Source organism: Osmerus mordax, chromosome 4 (genome assembly GCF_038355195.1).
Source record: "Osmerus mordax isolate fOsmMor3 chromosome 4, fOsmMor3.pri, whole genome shotgun sequence".
NCBI lineage: Eukaryota > Metazoa > Chordata > Actinopteri > Osmeriformes > Osmeridae > Osmerus > Osmerus mordax.
Window position 1 is genome coordinate 174592 of NC_090053.1, and position 15592 is coordinate 190183.

The 15592-nt window shown below is 48.7% G+C and overlaps 1 protein-coding gene across 2 annotated transcripts; it reads right to left on the minus strand.

Moving 5' to 3' along the window:
- Positions 1-938: 938 nt before the first annotated feature.
- Positions 939-13566, minus strand: LOC136941428 (S-adenosylhomocysteine hydrolase-like protein 1). Of its 2 annotated transcripts, none has more exons than XM_067233880.1 (17): positions 13453-13566; positions 9652-9763; positions 6648-6785; positions 6435-6535; positions 6104-6206; positions 5879-5973; positions 5683-5789; positions 4970-5086; positions 4797-4860; positions 4622-4710; positions 4174-4244; positions 3563-3657; positions 3371-3469; positions 3215-3283; positions 3022-3100; positions 2103-2223; positions 939-1439 (listed from the first exon to the last, which is right to left on the minus strand). In XM_067233880.1, exons 1-17 carry the CDS (start codon positions 13561-13563, stop codon positions 1433-1435), a joined length of 1578 nt encoding a protein of 525 aa, XP_067089981.1. In that variant the 5' UTR covers positions 13564-13566; the 3' UTR covers positions 939-1432. The 2 variants fall into 2 exon arrangements, with proteins under 2 accessions (XP_067089981.1, XP_067089982.1); XM_067233881.1 differs by lacking the exon at positions 13453-13566 and adding an exon at positions 11675-11749.
- Between the last annotated feature and the right edge of the window lie 2026 nt (positions 13567-15592).

The following is a 15592-nucleotide window of genomic DNA, read 5'->3' on the forward strand; positions in this document are numbered from 1 at the left end:
TCCTTAGTTTTTTCATTCATTCAATATTTTGCATAATAATAAATAAATGTAATTGTTATCCAGTAAAATTAGGGATTTATTAGCAAGGGGGTTTAACACTTTTGCAAGGCACGTATTCATGTCACATTCTCATTGGGGGCTGAGCACCCCTAAAGGTCTGATCCTAGAGTTGCCCCTGCTTTGAAAGTTCCCACTAATGTTGCCTATTGGCGTCTGCAGAATTTCATTGGCTATAAGGCTAACAAGCTCATTTGTGAACCAGCTGAAGCCAATTTCAGTTTTGTACCAAAAAAAGAGTTGGGGGGGGGGACACACCAAGATATCCTAAATATCCGGAAGCGAACCCGAGATATGACTGTGCGTGAGTGACTGGTCTCTACAGTTGGCGAAGTCAGAATGATGCAACAAGAGATCATGGCTATTTATGGATGTAATACATTGTTTTGGACAAAATACTTTACATGGTTAGATAGTTTGGACCTTTGGGAATGTAACCAGACCATTTTTGTTGGGATGCTTTGCATAACTGGACAACTCTGAACCTTGTTAGGTGAGTAATCTCTGTTTGCTTTCGCTTTGTTTACATGTTGGTGGTCGGACAAAGACGTTGATTGTACTTGCTGTTGCAACATGAGTAATGGAGAGGGAGGAAAGTAGTGGATGAGAGAAGTTTAGGTGGGAAGGGAGAATGAGAAAGAGAGGGGGAGACATAAAGACTGGTTAACATTTATCACAACAGTTATCCATTCAGAGCAGCCAGTCAGTTCAAACTTCTTCTTTTTTCTTGAATGACTTGCACCACCTGGTGGGCATGAAAAATGCCACTTGTTATTAAAATATTAACTCAAAAGGCAGAAAAGAGTTTATAAACATTTATAAGATCACATTTGCCATTTTATTTAAAGTTATTAGGCATGCAGTATAATCTATAAGTCTCTATGTGACTCTCAGTTATGGGTTGTATAACCTAGTATCCACGTTTGAGGAAATACTCATAACTCATAAGGATCTGGAACAAAAACATTCTCTGCATTTGGAAAAGATTTAATAATATAAACACACCAACTACGTTTTATCATAGATGTTTATGTAGAAGTTTAAAATGTGAGGTATATGTGGATGGGGTTCAGATGGCTGAGCGGTTAGGGAATTGGGCTTTTAATCAGAAGGTTGCCGGTTCGATTCCCGGCAGTGAAAATGATGTTTTGTCCTTGGGCAAGGCACTTCACCCCACTTGCCTTGGGGGAATGTCCCTGTACTTACTTTAAGTCTGCTAAATGACCAAATGTAATGTAATATGCTTAACAAGTCAGCACCATGCTCCAGTTCAGTTTGGTAGTGGATCAGACTCCCGCCACAGACCCCAAACCAGCCAAGAGATGTGAACCTTGCTGGGTCAGAGACCTGAGACATTGGGCCTCAGTGTCATGGATCAATACCTACATGTAGACAGACGCTGTGTTAAAAATTATGGTTACATACTGGATATGTATATGGTTCAGTGTTTCCCACAGAATGTGATTATATTTGTGGTGGTAGGCAGGGACGGAGCCAGATGTTGTAAAAATTTGAGGCTCAGCCCAAACTTACTGTATGTCCTAGTATCGGTTAGATGTGAGTGTAGATAAGGACTTCAACAAGTAATGCGAGTGCGCAATTATTTATTTTTAGCCTTAATTTGTGTGGAAAATAGTTTTAGGAGCTTTACGTAATATAAACATTACTTTGACTTATATTGTTATATTTGCCAAATGTATTTAACTATGAATCTGATGAATATTATTATATTTAACTTGAATGTATCCGTTTTGGACACATTTGTGCAGAGAATTATTATACTAACAGTTCTTAAACTCCAGATTGATTCTTCTACAGCTTCTCGGTAAAAGCAGTTTGTCCCGCGCATTGATTCAGAGCGTGCACGGAGAGAGGGGGCTGTTCACAGACGGGTCCATTGCAGTGAGAGAGAATGCGAGCGGGGCAAGAATGGGCTGAGCGAATCAATGCGTTGTGCACAGCTCTACAATTAAATGTTTTTTTGGGGGCAAAAAAAATCAATGTATGGGAAACACTGTGTTTATATATGCATGTGTGTGACCCACCTGTAGTAGTTGGGTTTGAAGGGCCCATGCTTGCTGAGTCCCAGGTACCTGGCCTGCTCGTCAGTCAGCTCTGTCAGGTGGGCATCAAACGTAGGCAGGTGGAGGTTGGCCACATACTCATCTGCAAATAACACACACTGGGAGTGAGAGGTAGAGCTGGTGGGGCTGGGAGTGAGAGGTAGAGCTGGTGGGGCTGGGAGTGAGAGGTAGAGCTGGTGGGGCTGGGAGTGAGAGGTAGAGCTGGTGGGGCTGGGAGTGAGAGGTAGAGCTGGTGGGGCTGGGAGTGAGAGGTAGAGCTGGTGGGGCTGGGAGTGAGAGGTAGAGCTGGTGGGGCTGGGAGTGAGAGGTAGAGCTGGTGGGGCTGGGAGTGAGAGGTACAGCTGCTGGGGCTGGGAGTGAGAGGTAGAGCTGGTGGGGCTGGGAGTGAGAGGTACAGCTGGTGGGGCTGGGAGTGAGAGGTAAAGCTGGTGGGGCTGGGAGTGAGAGGTACAGCTGGTGGGGCTGGGAGTGAGAGGTACAGCTGGTGGGGCTGGGAGTGAGAGGTACAGCTGGTGGGGCTGGGAGTGAGAGGTAGAGCTGGTGGGGCTGGGAGTGAGAGGTAGAGCTGGTGGGGCTGGGAGTGAGAGGTACAGCTAGTGGGGCTGGGAGTGAGAGGTAGAGCTGGTGGGGCTGGGAGTGAGAGGTAGAGCTGGTGGGGCTGGGAGTGAGAGGTACAGCTGGTGGGGCTGGGAGTGAGAGGTACAGCTGGTGGGGCTGGGAGTGAGAGGTAGAGCTGGTGGGGCTGGGAGTGAGAGGTAGAGCTGGTGGGGCTGGGAGTGAGAGGTACAGCTGGTGGGGCTGGGAGTGAGAGGTAGAGCTGGTGGGGCTGGGAGTGAGAGGTAGAGCTGGTGGGGCTGGGAGTGAGAGGTAGGGGACTCACCCATCTTCTTGGGCAGCAGGTAGACATCTTTTTTGTAGCGTCCCTCAGGAGCATTGTACAACTCTATCACAGCCAGTGCCTGCACAGAGAGGAAGTCTCTGTGAAGTCTCCCATGACACAAGCACAAACCATCAACTCACACAATAGTTTTGTGTTTGAGTTTGTGTGTGTGTGTGTGAACTCTTTTACAGACCTGTGTGGTAGCAGTAATGGATAGGACAAATGTGGGTACTGTGGAACAGCTCAGATTTAAGAGTCGACCCTGATAAAACACTCAAACATTAAGTATAGAAATGAAGCAAAAAGCTGCACATAGAACAATATGTCTGTTTTCAGTCATGCTTCTCACCTCGGCCAATAAGACGATCCTCTTGCCATCCGGCCATATCACATGGTCCACCTGTGACCTCACACGCTCCCAAGTTAGCTCTGGGCTCTGCAGACTCACCTGAGAGATGCAAGAGTCAGTCTACATACCATACAAATAAACACATACCCACACATATATACTCTCACACACAGACACATACACACATCTTACCACATCTATCTCAGTGTTGGAGTGGCCCATGTTGCACACGATGCAGCCACTCTTCATCCTGTCCAGATGCTCTCTCCCAACCACACTCCTGTTACCTAGGGAACAGACCAGGATAGAGCACTAGACCACAGCTACCCTCTGACCTGCCCCAGCCTCCTCACCTGCCCCAGCCTCTCCTCTGACCTGCCCCAGCCACCTCACCTGCCCTAGCCTCTCCTCTGACCTGCCCCAGCCTCTCCTCTGACCTGCCCCAGCCTCCTCACCTGCCCCAGCCTCTCCTCTAACCTGCCCCAGCCTCTCCTCTGACCTGCCCCAGCCTCTCCTCTGACCTGCCCCAGCCTCCTCACCTGCCCAGCCTCTCCTCTGACCTGCCCAGCCTCATCACCTGCCCCAGCCTCTCCTCTGACCTGCCCCAGCCTCTCCTCTGTCCTGCCCCAGCCTCCTTACCTGCCCCAGGCTCTCCTCTGACCTGCCCCAGCCTCCTCACCTGCCCCAGGCTCTCCTCTGACCTGCCCCAGCCTCCTCACCTGCCCCAGCCTCTCCTCTGACCTGCCCCAGCCTCTCCTCTGACCTTTCCCAGCCTCTCCACCTGCCCCAGCCTCTCCTCTTACCTGTGCAGGTAATGACCATGTCCACCTGTCGGATTACCTCATTCAGCTTGACTAATCGGAAGCCATCCATGCTGGGTAGGAGATGGATGGGGGAAGAATTACATTACATTACATTACATTTACATTTAGTCATTTTAGCAGACGCTCTTATCCAGAGCGACTTACAGTAAGTACAGGGACATTCCCCCGAGGCAAGTAGGGTGAAATGCCTTGCCCAAGGACACAACGTCAGTTTGCATGACCGGGAATCGAACTGGAAACCTTTGGATTACTAGCCCGATTCCCTCACCGCTCAGCCACCTGACTCCCCTTACAGTTAGCTTCCAGATTAATAAATGTCTGCAGAGTTATAGTCCTACTAGGTCTACAAAGTTAAGACAGAGTCCTAGACCTGCATGGGTGAGGTTAGAGTCCTAACAGGTCTAAGCAATAACAGTTGGGGTCCTACCACGCCTGCAGGGCACAGATGGGGTCCACCTCTGTGATGTAGACCACAGAGCCCATGGCCCTCAGAGCTGCAGAGCAACCTTTACCAACCTGCAGAGAGCACATGGGCAAAAAGCAGTGAAGAACAACATGGTGTTTGTCTGTGCATGTTTGTGTAAGGTGGCGTGGGCTCTGACCTCTCCATAACCACACACCACAACCTGCTTCCCTCCAAACATGACATCTGTGGTTCGCTTCAGTCTGGGGGAGGACGAGGTGGTAGAGGTCACAGTTCATACTGATGCATGTCATTAGCAAGGAGACATCCATCTCATATGATCCAGTGTGTGTGTGTGTCTTGCAAGCATACCCATCCAATATGGACTCTCTGCAGCAGTAGAGGTTGTCAAACTTCTGTTTGGTGACGGAATCATTGACATTCATGGCTGGAACGCACAGCCGGCCAGCCTTTGACAACTGGTAAAGTCTAAGTGAAGAGGAACAGAGTTAGCTTAGCAAATTGGCCTGGGAGGAAGGGACATGGGTTTGCTTAGTTTAGCAGGCTGTGAGGAGAGGGATGGGGTTAGCTTGTGAGGAGAGGGATGGGGTTAGCTTGTGAGGAGAGGGATGGGGTTAGCTTGTGAGGAAAGGGAAGGGGTTAGCTTGTGAGGAGAGGGATGGGGTTAGCTTGTGAGGAAAGGGAAGGGGTTAGCTTGTGAGGAGAGGGATGGGGTTAGCTTGTGAGGAGAGGGATGGGGTTAGCTTGTGAGGAAAGGGAAGGGGTTAGCTTGTGAGGAGAGGGAGGGGGTTAGTGTTCCACACTAGCCTGGGAAGCAAGAGGAGTTAGAGTCGCAGGGCCAAACCGCATGGAGAGGGACAGCAGTTAGCTTAGCCAAGGATATTTCCTGTTATAGCTCAATGGTAGAGCATATATCTGCAGATCAAGATGTAGCAGGTCCAAATCCCCCCTCTGTATGTCACTTTGGATAAAAGCATCTGCTAACTGAGTCAGCTTAGCAGAACAACCCTGACGTTCTGCATGATGGAAGGACATCTAACCCTCCACGAGAGAACAGGACCAACCTGTGTACCCCTGTCACGCTCTCCTCGACAATGCCCTTGATTCTCTTGAACAGGTTGGGGTACTTCTTATTGATGCAGTGGGTCAGGTCTCCTCCATCGTCTAAGATCTGGGTGACAGACGGACACAGCTAAGTTGTACTCTGAGGGAGTCTGAGAGCCCCTGGGTGGGGTGGTAGAGTGGGTAGAGGATCTGTACCATGTTTGGCTCCCAGGCCTCCTGAGTCACACAGCTGTCGATACACCACCAGAAGTCCTCCTCCGTCTCTCCCTTCCAAGCAAACACGGAGATCCCTGAGATGGAGCAATGGAGGATGAGAGGAGAACAAAAGAAAGAGGAGGAAGAAGAAGACTGTACAGGAGTGACAGAGGAGGAGAGGAGGAGAGGAGGATGGCAGTAGAGCCAGTGGGGTCTGGATCTCACCTCCCTCTGCCAGAGCTGAAGCCACAGTATTTTGGGTGGAGTAGATGTTGCAGGCTGCCCAGCGACACTGGGCTCCCAATGCCGCCAGCGTCTCTATCAGCACCTACACACACACACACACCATACACATGCTGTGTATAGATAATTGACTGTGTGTGTGAGTGTTTGTGTGTGCATGCATGCATGTTAGTGTCCTTGAGGGTTTAGGTTGGTTAAGGGGCAGTTCTATGGGTGTATGTGAAGCCCTCTGTGATATGCTTGCATGTAAAAAGGGCTATACAAATACATTTTAATTTAATTTGAGTGTCCCTGTGTAAGTGTGTGTACTTACGGCGGTCTGGGCTGTAATGTGGGTACAGCCCACCACCCTGGCTCCCACCAAAGGCTTGTCCCCCTCCGCCTTCTTCCTGAAGGCCATGAGAGCTGGCATCTCTGCACCGAGAACAGGCAGTTAAGTTCCCATTGGTTGACTACATTCCAATAGATCACCATGTACGATGAGGACGCCCTCCTTCTCATGCAAGTTCTTTGTTATCAATCTCACCTTGCTCTGCAATGTCTATCTCCCTGCGCCCAAAGTCAGACTGTTGGATGTTTTTGACGCAGAAGTCTGAGAAGCCCTTGGAGGTCTTTTGCTGATGCACCCTGGGGGAGCCCTCCTCCTCAGAGCTGTCTGTGTAGGCTGGGACATGGAGGGGAACATAGAGGGGAACATAGAGGGGAACATGGTATGGTCACTGACCATACCATGGTCCATCTGATTCCTGCATACAAGCAGAAATTAAAGCTCTGTAAACCTGTTGTGAGGACATCAAAACAGTGGACCAGTGAGGCTACGGAGGATCTGCGGGCGTGCTTGGACTGTACTGACTGGGATATGTTCACGACTGCTACCAATAGTCTGGATGAACTCACAGAGGCTGTGACATCATACATCAGCTTCTGAGGACTGCTTTATTCCAACACGCACCAGGGTGAACTTCAACAACGACAAGCCCTGGTTCTCAGCAGAGCTCAGAAGGTTGAGGTCAGAGAAGGAGGAAGCATTTCGGATTGGGGATAGAGACAGATTCAAGGAGTCGAAGAACAGGTTTAGCAAGGCGGTGAGAGAGGCTAAACGACTATACTCAGAGAGACTGAAGCGTCAGTTCTCTGCTAACGACTCTGCTTCTGTCTGGAGAGGGCTCAGGCAGATCACCAACTACAAGCCCAGAGCCCCCCACTCCACTAACGACTCCCGCCTGGCCAACGACCTGAATGAGTTCTACTGTAGATTTGAAAGACAATTGGACTGTCCTGATCTACCCCTTCCCACCCACAGGGCCTCCTCCCTCACCCCCTCTACAGTGACAACTCTCTCCATTCAGGAGGGTGAAGTTAACAGACTTTTCAAGAGGCAGAACCCCCGCAAAGCAGCTGGGCCGGACTCTGTCTCTCCTGCCACCCTCAAGCACTGCGCTGACCAGCTGTCTCCGGTGTTCACCTACATCTTTAACACCTCCCTGGAGACATGCCATGTGCCAGCCTGTCTCAAGTCCTCCACCATCATCCCTGTGCCCAAAAAGCCAAGGCCAACAGGACTCAATGACTACAGACCCGTCGCCCTGACCTCTGTGGTAATGAAGTCTTTTGAGCGCCTTGTGCTGGCACACATCAAAGCCATCACAGACCCTTTCCTGGACCCACTGCAGTTTGCCTACAGATCTGTGGATGACGCCGTTAACATGGCCCTCCACTTCACCCTACAGCACCTGGACTCCCCAGCATCCTATGCCAGGATCCTCTTTGTGGACTTCAGCTCTGCCTTCAACACCATCATCCCTGCCCTGCTTCAGGACAAGCTCTCCCAGCTGAACGTGCCCGACTCCACCTGCAGGTGGATCACAGACTTCCTGTCTGACAGGAAGCAGTGCGTTAAGCTGGGAACACAAGTCTCTGACTCCCGGTCCATCAGCACCGGATCTCCTCAGGGCTGCGTCCTTTCCCCTCTGCTCTTCTCCCTGTACACCAACAGCTGCACCTCCAGTCATCCGTCTGTCAAACTTCTGAAGTTTGCGGACGACACCACCCTCATTGGGCTCATCTCTGACGGGGATGAGTCTGACTATATTTGGGAAGCTGACAACCTGGTGACCTGGTGTAGCCAGAACAACTTGGAGCTCAATGCTCTTAAGACAGTGGAGATGGTTGTGGACTTCAGGAAGAATACAGCCCCACTCACCCCCATCACCCTGTGGGACTCCCCAGTCAACACTGTGGAGTCCTTCCGCTTCCTGGGCACCATCCTCTACCAGGACCTCAAGTGGGAACTGAACATTAGCTCCCTCACCAAAAAAGCACAACAGAGCATGTACTTCCTATGGCAGCTGAAGAAATTCAACCTGCCAAAAACAATGATGGTGCACTTCTACACAGCCATCATTGAGTCCATCCTCACCTCTTCCATCACCGTCTGGTACGCTGCTGCCACTGCCAAGGACAAGAGCAGACTGCAGCGTATCATCCGCACTGCTGAGAAGGTGATCGGCTGCAATCTGCCTACCCTCGAGGACCTGCACACCTCGAGGACCCTGAGGCATGCGAGGAAGATTGTGGCCGACCCCTCCCACCCTGGTCACCCCCTGTTCCAGCTACTCCCCTCTGGCAGAAGGCTGCGGTCCATCAGGACCAAAACCTCACGCCATAAGAACAGTTTCTTTCCATCTGCTACTGGCCAAGGACTCCCATTGACATTCATTCACTTATTTAACTATTATAAGTCCATCTAATGGCAATTCAGTATGCATAAGCCACTTTATCTCAGTATCCGATTGCACTATGTTGACCATTCACGCTGCTCATTATTCTTATTTTTATATATATTTTATTTTATATTTAAATTGTTGTATTCTTAGATTGTTTAGTTCTTAGAAATAGTTAAACTTTTGTACTTTTACTTAATTTAAGATCTGTATATGTTTAGTGTTTTGCACCTCCCTGCCACAGTAAATTCTGTGTTTGTATAACATACATGGAGAATAAACCAAATTCTGATTCTGAACATAGAGGGGAACATAGAGGGGAACAGAATGACAGGTTACCACGATGACAAGGCTGACCATGTTGTTTATGTGTTTGAGATGTGTGTTACAAGATGGAATCCAACTTCTGACTTGTTTTTCTGATTCAGTGTTTCAGGCCACATATAGGGTAGAGCTGGATTACTTCCTCCCTCTTTCTCCACCTATTTCCCTCTTTTTCTCTTTCTCCTTTTGTAGCAAAACCCGAGGCCAGGATCAGCAGGTCTGAAGGCAGATTAAGATCTTATTATGTAGACCATTCCACTGTAGCCGTTTCTCATTTCTTAAAGGTTTGAATTAGAGATGGCCCCAGGACTAATCTGCTGCTGGAGTTCAAAACCTACTCAGAAAACGTGTGTGTGTGTGTGTGTGTGTGTGTGCGCGTGTGTGCGTGTGTGCGCGTGTGCGCGTGTGCGCGTGTGCGCGTGTGCGCGTGTGCGCGTGTGCGCGTGTGCGTGTGTGTGTGTATATATGTGTGTGTGAGTGTACCTGAGCTGTGGCTGTCCGTGGATGACTGAGAAAGGGAGTGGGACAGCGAGCGGCGGACCATCTTCATCGGACGTTTGTTGAACTCGTTCTTTGGGTCTGTCAGCTGGAGCTGCTGTAGGAAGAAAGGACACAAGAAAGAAAACAAAGGAAGGAAAGACAAAAATTAGAAAAAATAAAGAATGGTGGTCTATTGAGACAGCTTCAATTGAAATAGGAGACACCACCTCAAAAGATCTCACATCCTCTCTTCCACATGTACACTTAGCCATTCTCGACCCATCAATCCTTTATCCCTCTGGCTCTCCCTCACCATCCAGTGAGGCGTCTGGAAAGCTGTGCTGTTGGAAGAGCCCCATCTGGCCATGTTCTCCCCTGGCTCTCTGTCTCCTCTCGTCCTGCTAGTTTTACTGCTTCTCTTTCCCTCCCTCTGCTCTTTTTACTTCTCCTCCTGCTCTGTGCTCTGTTCCCCTACTTAATGTCTCTGCCTTTCCCTCACAGAGGGTTCTGGTAGCAAACTTAGAGGCAGGACCTGAAGCACCTGATTGGAAAGCCTTGAGTCACACCCCTTAATAAGTTCCTCCCACCACCCATGGTTCTCTCTACCCCTAACCCACATTCTCCTCTGGCATACACACATGTCTGCACTTAGGCAGGCACACGCACACACACACACAGTATGAGGCTGTGGGTATGCCATGTTGAGTTTTTTTTACTCGCTAACTGAATTAACCTCACTGACGTCCCAATTTGTTCATTTATCTGAGGATCTGAATTCCTGATTCCCAGCCATTCCAGCCCCTACGCCCCTTTCTGCACCCACTTCAGAAAGTCTGAAAGATCTTCCAAGATCCAGATTATTTCCCACAAACTACCTGTACTGCTCGTCCTGTGGTGGCAACAACTGCCATTCAACTGGGATGCTGCTTATGGAAAACTGAGCGTCCATCTGAGATTTGATACCCTCATACATTCAGAAATCTTTGTGGATACTGATGATAGTGATGGTCGGTGATGTGTTTTAAAGGTGCTCCAAAACCGTGCTCCAAATCTATCAACTTCAAATTTGCAGTGTTGTGGATGAGTGGGGAGATTATAGGACATATACTAGATGCTAATGGAGCTAGTGGGATAGAGGCCATTGGAGGCCAGGGCAGAGACCAGAGTAGAGGCCATTGGAGGCCAGGGCAGAGACCAGAGTAGAGGCTAGTGGAGGTCAGGGCAGAGACCAGAGTAGAGGCTAGTGGAGGCCAGGGCAGAGACCAGAGTAGAGGCTAGTGGAGGTCAGGGCAGAGACCAGAGTAGAGGCTAGTGGAGGCCAGGGCAGAGACCAGAGTAGAGGCTAGTGGAGGTCAGGGCAGAGACCAGAGTAGAGGCTAGTGGAGGCCAGGGCAGGGACCAGATTAGAGGCTAGTGGAGGCCAGGGCAGAGACCAGAGTAGAGGCTAGTGGAGGTCAGGGCAGAGACCAGAGTAGAGGTTAGTGGAGGTCAGGGCAGAGACCAGAGTAGAGGCTAGTGGAGGCCAGGGTAGAGTCCAAGGTAGGGACTTGTGGGCAGGACTTGTCCAGCTATCCAGCCTGTTTATAAAGAATCAACCCTATTTAACTGAGTGATCTTGGATGAATAAACTCCTTGTTTCACTCAGAGCTGCGTGCTCACAATGGAAACATCCTGCTGGCACAGAGTAGGAACAACCTGATATACAACAGCTGACTGGAAGCACCAGAGAACCACACCAACTCCTCCAAGGTTTGGACAAGTACAAGGCATTGACATTGTCTTTCGACAACTCCTGAGTGAACAGAGATTATATATTATGCGCAGCTTAATATTTCACATATAGCCGGTAGGACATTGAACCAGGTCCCAGATCGCTTGATGACTTGTAGGATCACCACAGTATAACCATTGAGCAACTCTGTTTCTCAAACTAAGATTCAATAGAGGCTACAGTATTACAGTAATCATGTTATGTAAAATGCCCTTTTGCATGCTTTAGACTAGCAGAGAAACTGGTTATATGTACCTTGATGCAGATGGACTGCACGGCCTCCGGCTCCCTGTCCCTGCTCAGTGTAACCAGATTGTACACCTTCTTCATGCTGTTGTGACTACACTACGACCGTCCTCAACTGGCTTAAACCACAATATGATCACACCACAACCTGAACTGTAGACTGCTCGTGTTGGTTGGAAGTGTTAAAGTGTACAAATTGCCAAACACCCTCTTTCACCTAACTCAGGTGCCCAAAGAGAGACAAGGAGAGGAGAGAAGGGGAGGAGAGAAGGGGAGGGGAGAGCAGGAGGGGAGAAGGGGAGGAGAGAAGGGGAGGGGAGAGCAGGAGGGGAGAGGGCTGATAAAAGAGTCTTTGTGGTGAGAACAGGTAGAAGGAGAGGCCTGAGGAAGGGCTGGAGTGAGGGAGGGAGGACACCCTCATTGAATATGAATCATGAATGTGATTTGAACTTTCCCTCTTGTTCTCACACACACATGCTTCTACAAACCTGTTTAAACCCTCTTTCTTTCTGTGGACTCACACAGTTTATTTTACCCACTGTAGACATTGGAACTGCATTTTCCACAGAGTAACTTTTTATATACTGGCAGAACCAAGAGTAAGACTAGAAGCAAACATTCTGACCATGTTATGTGTGTCTGTGCATGTGTGTGTAGTAAACCATTCATGATGACAGGACACAGAAAGTGGGATGATTAACAGTGTGAGGATGTCAAGAGTCACGTTGAAGTCAGTGAGATTGAGTGAACTATGGGACAAGATGTTGCTTAAAAGAGCAGAGATATTCTCAAGGAGCTGCTACAGCACGTGTCTCCGTAGCCTCACCAAACACTCCACACACAAACAGCCTCACCAAACACTCCACACACAAACAGCCTCACCAAACACCCCACACACAAACAGCCTCACCAAACACTTCACGCACAAACAGCCTGTCCAAACACTCCACACACAAACAGCCTGTCAAAACACCCCACACACAAACAGCCTCACCAAACACCCCACACACAAACAGCCTCACCAAACACTTCACGCACAAACAGCCTGTCCAAACACTCCACACACAAACAGCCTCACCAAACACTCCACACACAAACAGCCTCACCAAACACTTCACGCACAAACAGCCTGTCCAAACACTCCACACACAAACAGCCTGTCAAAACACTCCACACACAAACAGCCTCACCAAACACTTCACGCACAAACAGCCTGTCCAAACACTCCACACACAAACGGCCTGTCAAAACACTCCACACACAAACAGCCTCACCAAACACTTCACGCACAAACAGCCTGTCAAAACACTCCACACACAAACAGCCTCACCAAACATTCCACACACAAACAGCCTCACCAAACACTTCACGCACAAACAGCCTGTCAAAACACTCCACACACAAACAGCCTCACCAAACACTCCACACACACGATGCCTTGTGTTGTTCTTGGCTTCTGTACAGGTGACTCAACTCGGGTTCCCAAGGATCTTCTGCCTCCCCGCCCCCCATCTCAAAGATTTTACGACCACCTATGGTCAGACTGTCCGAGAACAAGATGACCCCCCTCAATTCCACACCTTGTCCATATACTGGCCTGTTGGTTTGTAAAGCACAGCCATCCAACTCAGGGCAAACACTTCACATCCACCCAGTCACACTCAAAAACACACAACCCCTGCTGAATAGCCATGTGCTTGCCCTGCTTTTTGGCTTCTGAAAGCTAAACACTTTACAAAAAAACAGGCACCTAATTCAGATCCTTTAAACTGTGTAAATGTTCTCACCCTGTCAATCTTTGGAGCCTCTTTTGATGTTTGTTCTCCTCCTCTGGGGGGGAACTCCTGTCTGTCTGCCCCTCCAGAGGAAGGCTGCTGCATCTCTGCAGCATGCATCATGCTCCTCCTGCTCTCTGCAGCATGCAGCATGCTCAGCAAGTCCGGGCTGCACGTCCGCGAGTCATCATCCCGCTCAGGTTCTTCAGTTTCTGGATCCCCCTCCTGCTCCCCTGCCTCCACTCCCAGCCCTGCCTCCACTCCCAGCCCTGCCTCCATTCCCAGCCCTCCCTCCTCCATGTAAGGCTCTGGGAACACAGCGGGCAGGGGAAAGTCGTTCTCAGGACCTGGAGGCGCCGTCAGCTCAATTCTTTCACCCATCCCAATGATCACCTCTAGAGAACAGCTCAACAGGACCCACCAGGATGGGCCTTTATTATGGGGCTGGAGGGGGGAGGACTTCTTAATACAGGTACTGCCCAAAGTTTACCTCCCAACATTCTTTCACTAATAACACCAACACTGGTAGTACTCCTCCCATCATCATCTGTTCCTTCTGGTAGTGTGTTCACTTCAAACAGCAGGGCTCAATTGTACTACATAAGTACCTACAATAGATGAAGGATACGTCTCAATGTGTGGAGTGTCAACATCATCTCTGTCTGTGCTATGCTGTTCACCTATCGGGCCCAGAGAGTTAATGGTTGAGGACAGAACAGATTAGACCCATCTTGGTCCAGTGGAACAGTACTGTACAACATACACATGGCCTACTACCACAAGCAACAGTGTTGTGTGAGCTAACGTAATGCTGAAGTCAACGTACATGTGAGGAGAAGGAACACAAAGGGACCATACCAGAGCAACAGGTTGGACGACGATTGTTGACTGTAAACCCTGTAAACAGAGACAGAAGCTATGTTTATGTTTCCCTCTGCCTTGCGTTGTCCTCTTAACGCTAATATACTTATTTACGCAATTTACTAGAACTCTACGTTGGGTATAGACATTTTATCAAGCTTTTCAAAACGACACTGCCAAAGATTCATGTTTTAACTTTTTACTATGTCCATTTAATACTAAATGTTCAACTAATACCTGAGGTACACTGCTCTATTATTTTGTTTTCCATTGTATTCTATTTACATGAACTGATAAAACTTAATATTACAGTGAATGGCTAAAGTCAGGATGGCAATGGTCTAAAAGGCCTTTAATGTGAGCTGCAGATGGACAGAACAACAGAAAGACTATTTGATAGGTAGACAGACAGTGTGATAGGTAGACAGACAGTGTGATAGGTAGACAGACAGTGTGATAGGTAGACAGACAGTGTGACAGTCAGGGTCACCAACCTTTTTGAAACTGAGAGCTACTTCATGGGTACTGAGTCATATGAACGGCTACCAGTTTGATACACTCTTCTAAAATAACAAATTTGCTCAGTTTACCTTTAGTCATATATTATTATTAATGATTTATGATACTAATCTATGTGAAGACACTGATCATGTTAATGATTTCTCACAATAACTACCAACAATTACTTAACAAGGTGGGAAATATTCAACACTTTATTTCTATTAATCTCAGCAATTGTTTAAGTTTTCAGATGATCACTTCTATATGGTGGCCCTGAAGTGCAAATCACAACCACTAACATGAGTGCATCCCCCAAATGAAAACACTCCCCCCAAATAGGATGACTTGCTCACCTCCCCCCAATACAAAGACACGCTCCCCCAAATGGGAAACAACATTACATTAAATAAAAAACACATTACATTAACTCAAAACGGAAAGGGTTGGTACTACAGTTCGTTGCTGAATGGATGCAGTATACGGTGAGAATGATACGTTTCTTTTTTCTGCCATGTTTAAGAAACCGCATTCAGCTCCCCATCTTCGCTGCGCCCGCCAGTTCTCCCCACGAACGCTGAAGTTGTTAGGGTTAGGGTTGCCCCGGGCACTGTGTTGGTGACCCCTGCTAGAGACGGACAGGCAGACAAACAGGCAAGCAGGTTGGCAGACATGCAGGCAGACACGCAGGCAGACACGTCTCTGCCTTCATAACACACACACACAGATATACACACACTCACACACACACACTCACACACACATACACACACGTACACAAACGCCTAAAGTT

Excerpts from the sequence above, each read along its gene's own strand:
- LOC136941428 (XM_067233880.1), bottom strand. The coding sequence starts at position 13,563 with ATGATGCATGCTGCAGAGATGCAGCAGCCTTCCTCTGGAGGGGCAGAC. Across the intron at positions 9,764-13,452 it reads AGGCTCCAAAGATTGACAGG|CAGCTCCAGCTGACAGACCC; the intron begins GTGAGAACATTT and ends TTCTTCCTACAG. Across the intron at positions 2,224-3,021 it reads CCTGCTGCCCAAGAAGATGG|ATGAGTATGTGGCCAACCTC; the intron begins GTGAGTCCCCTA and ends TGTTATTTGCAG.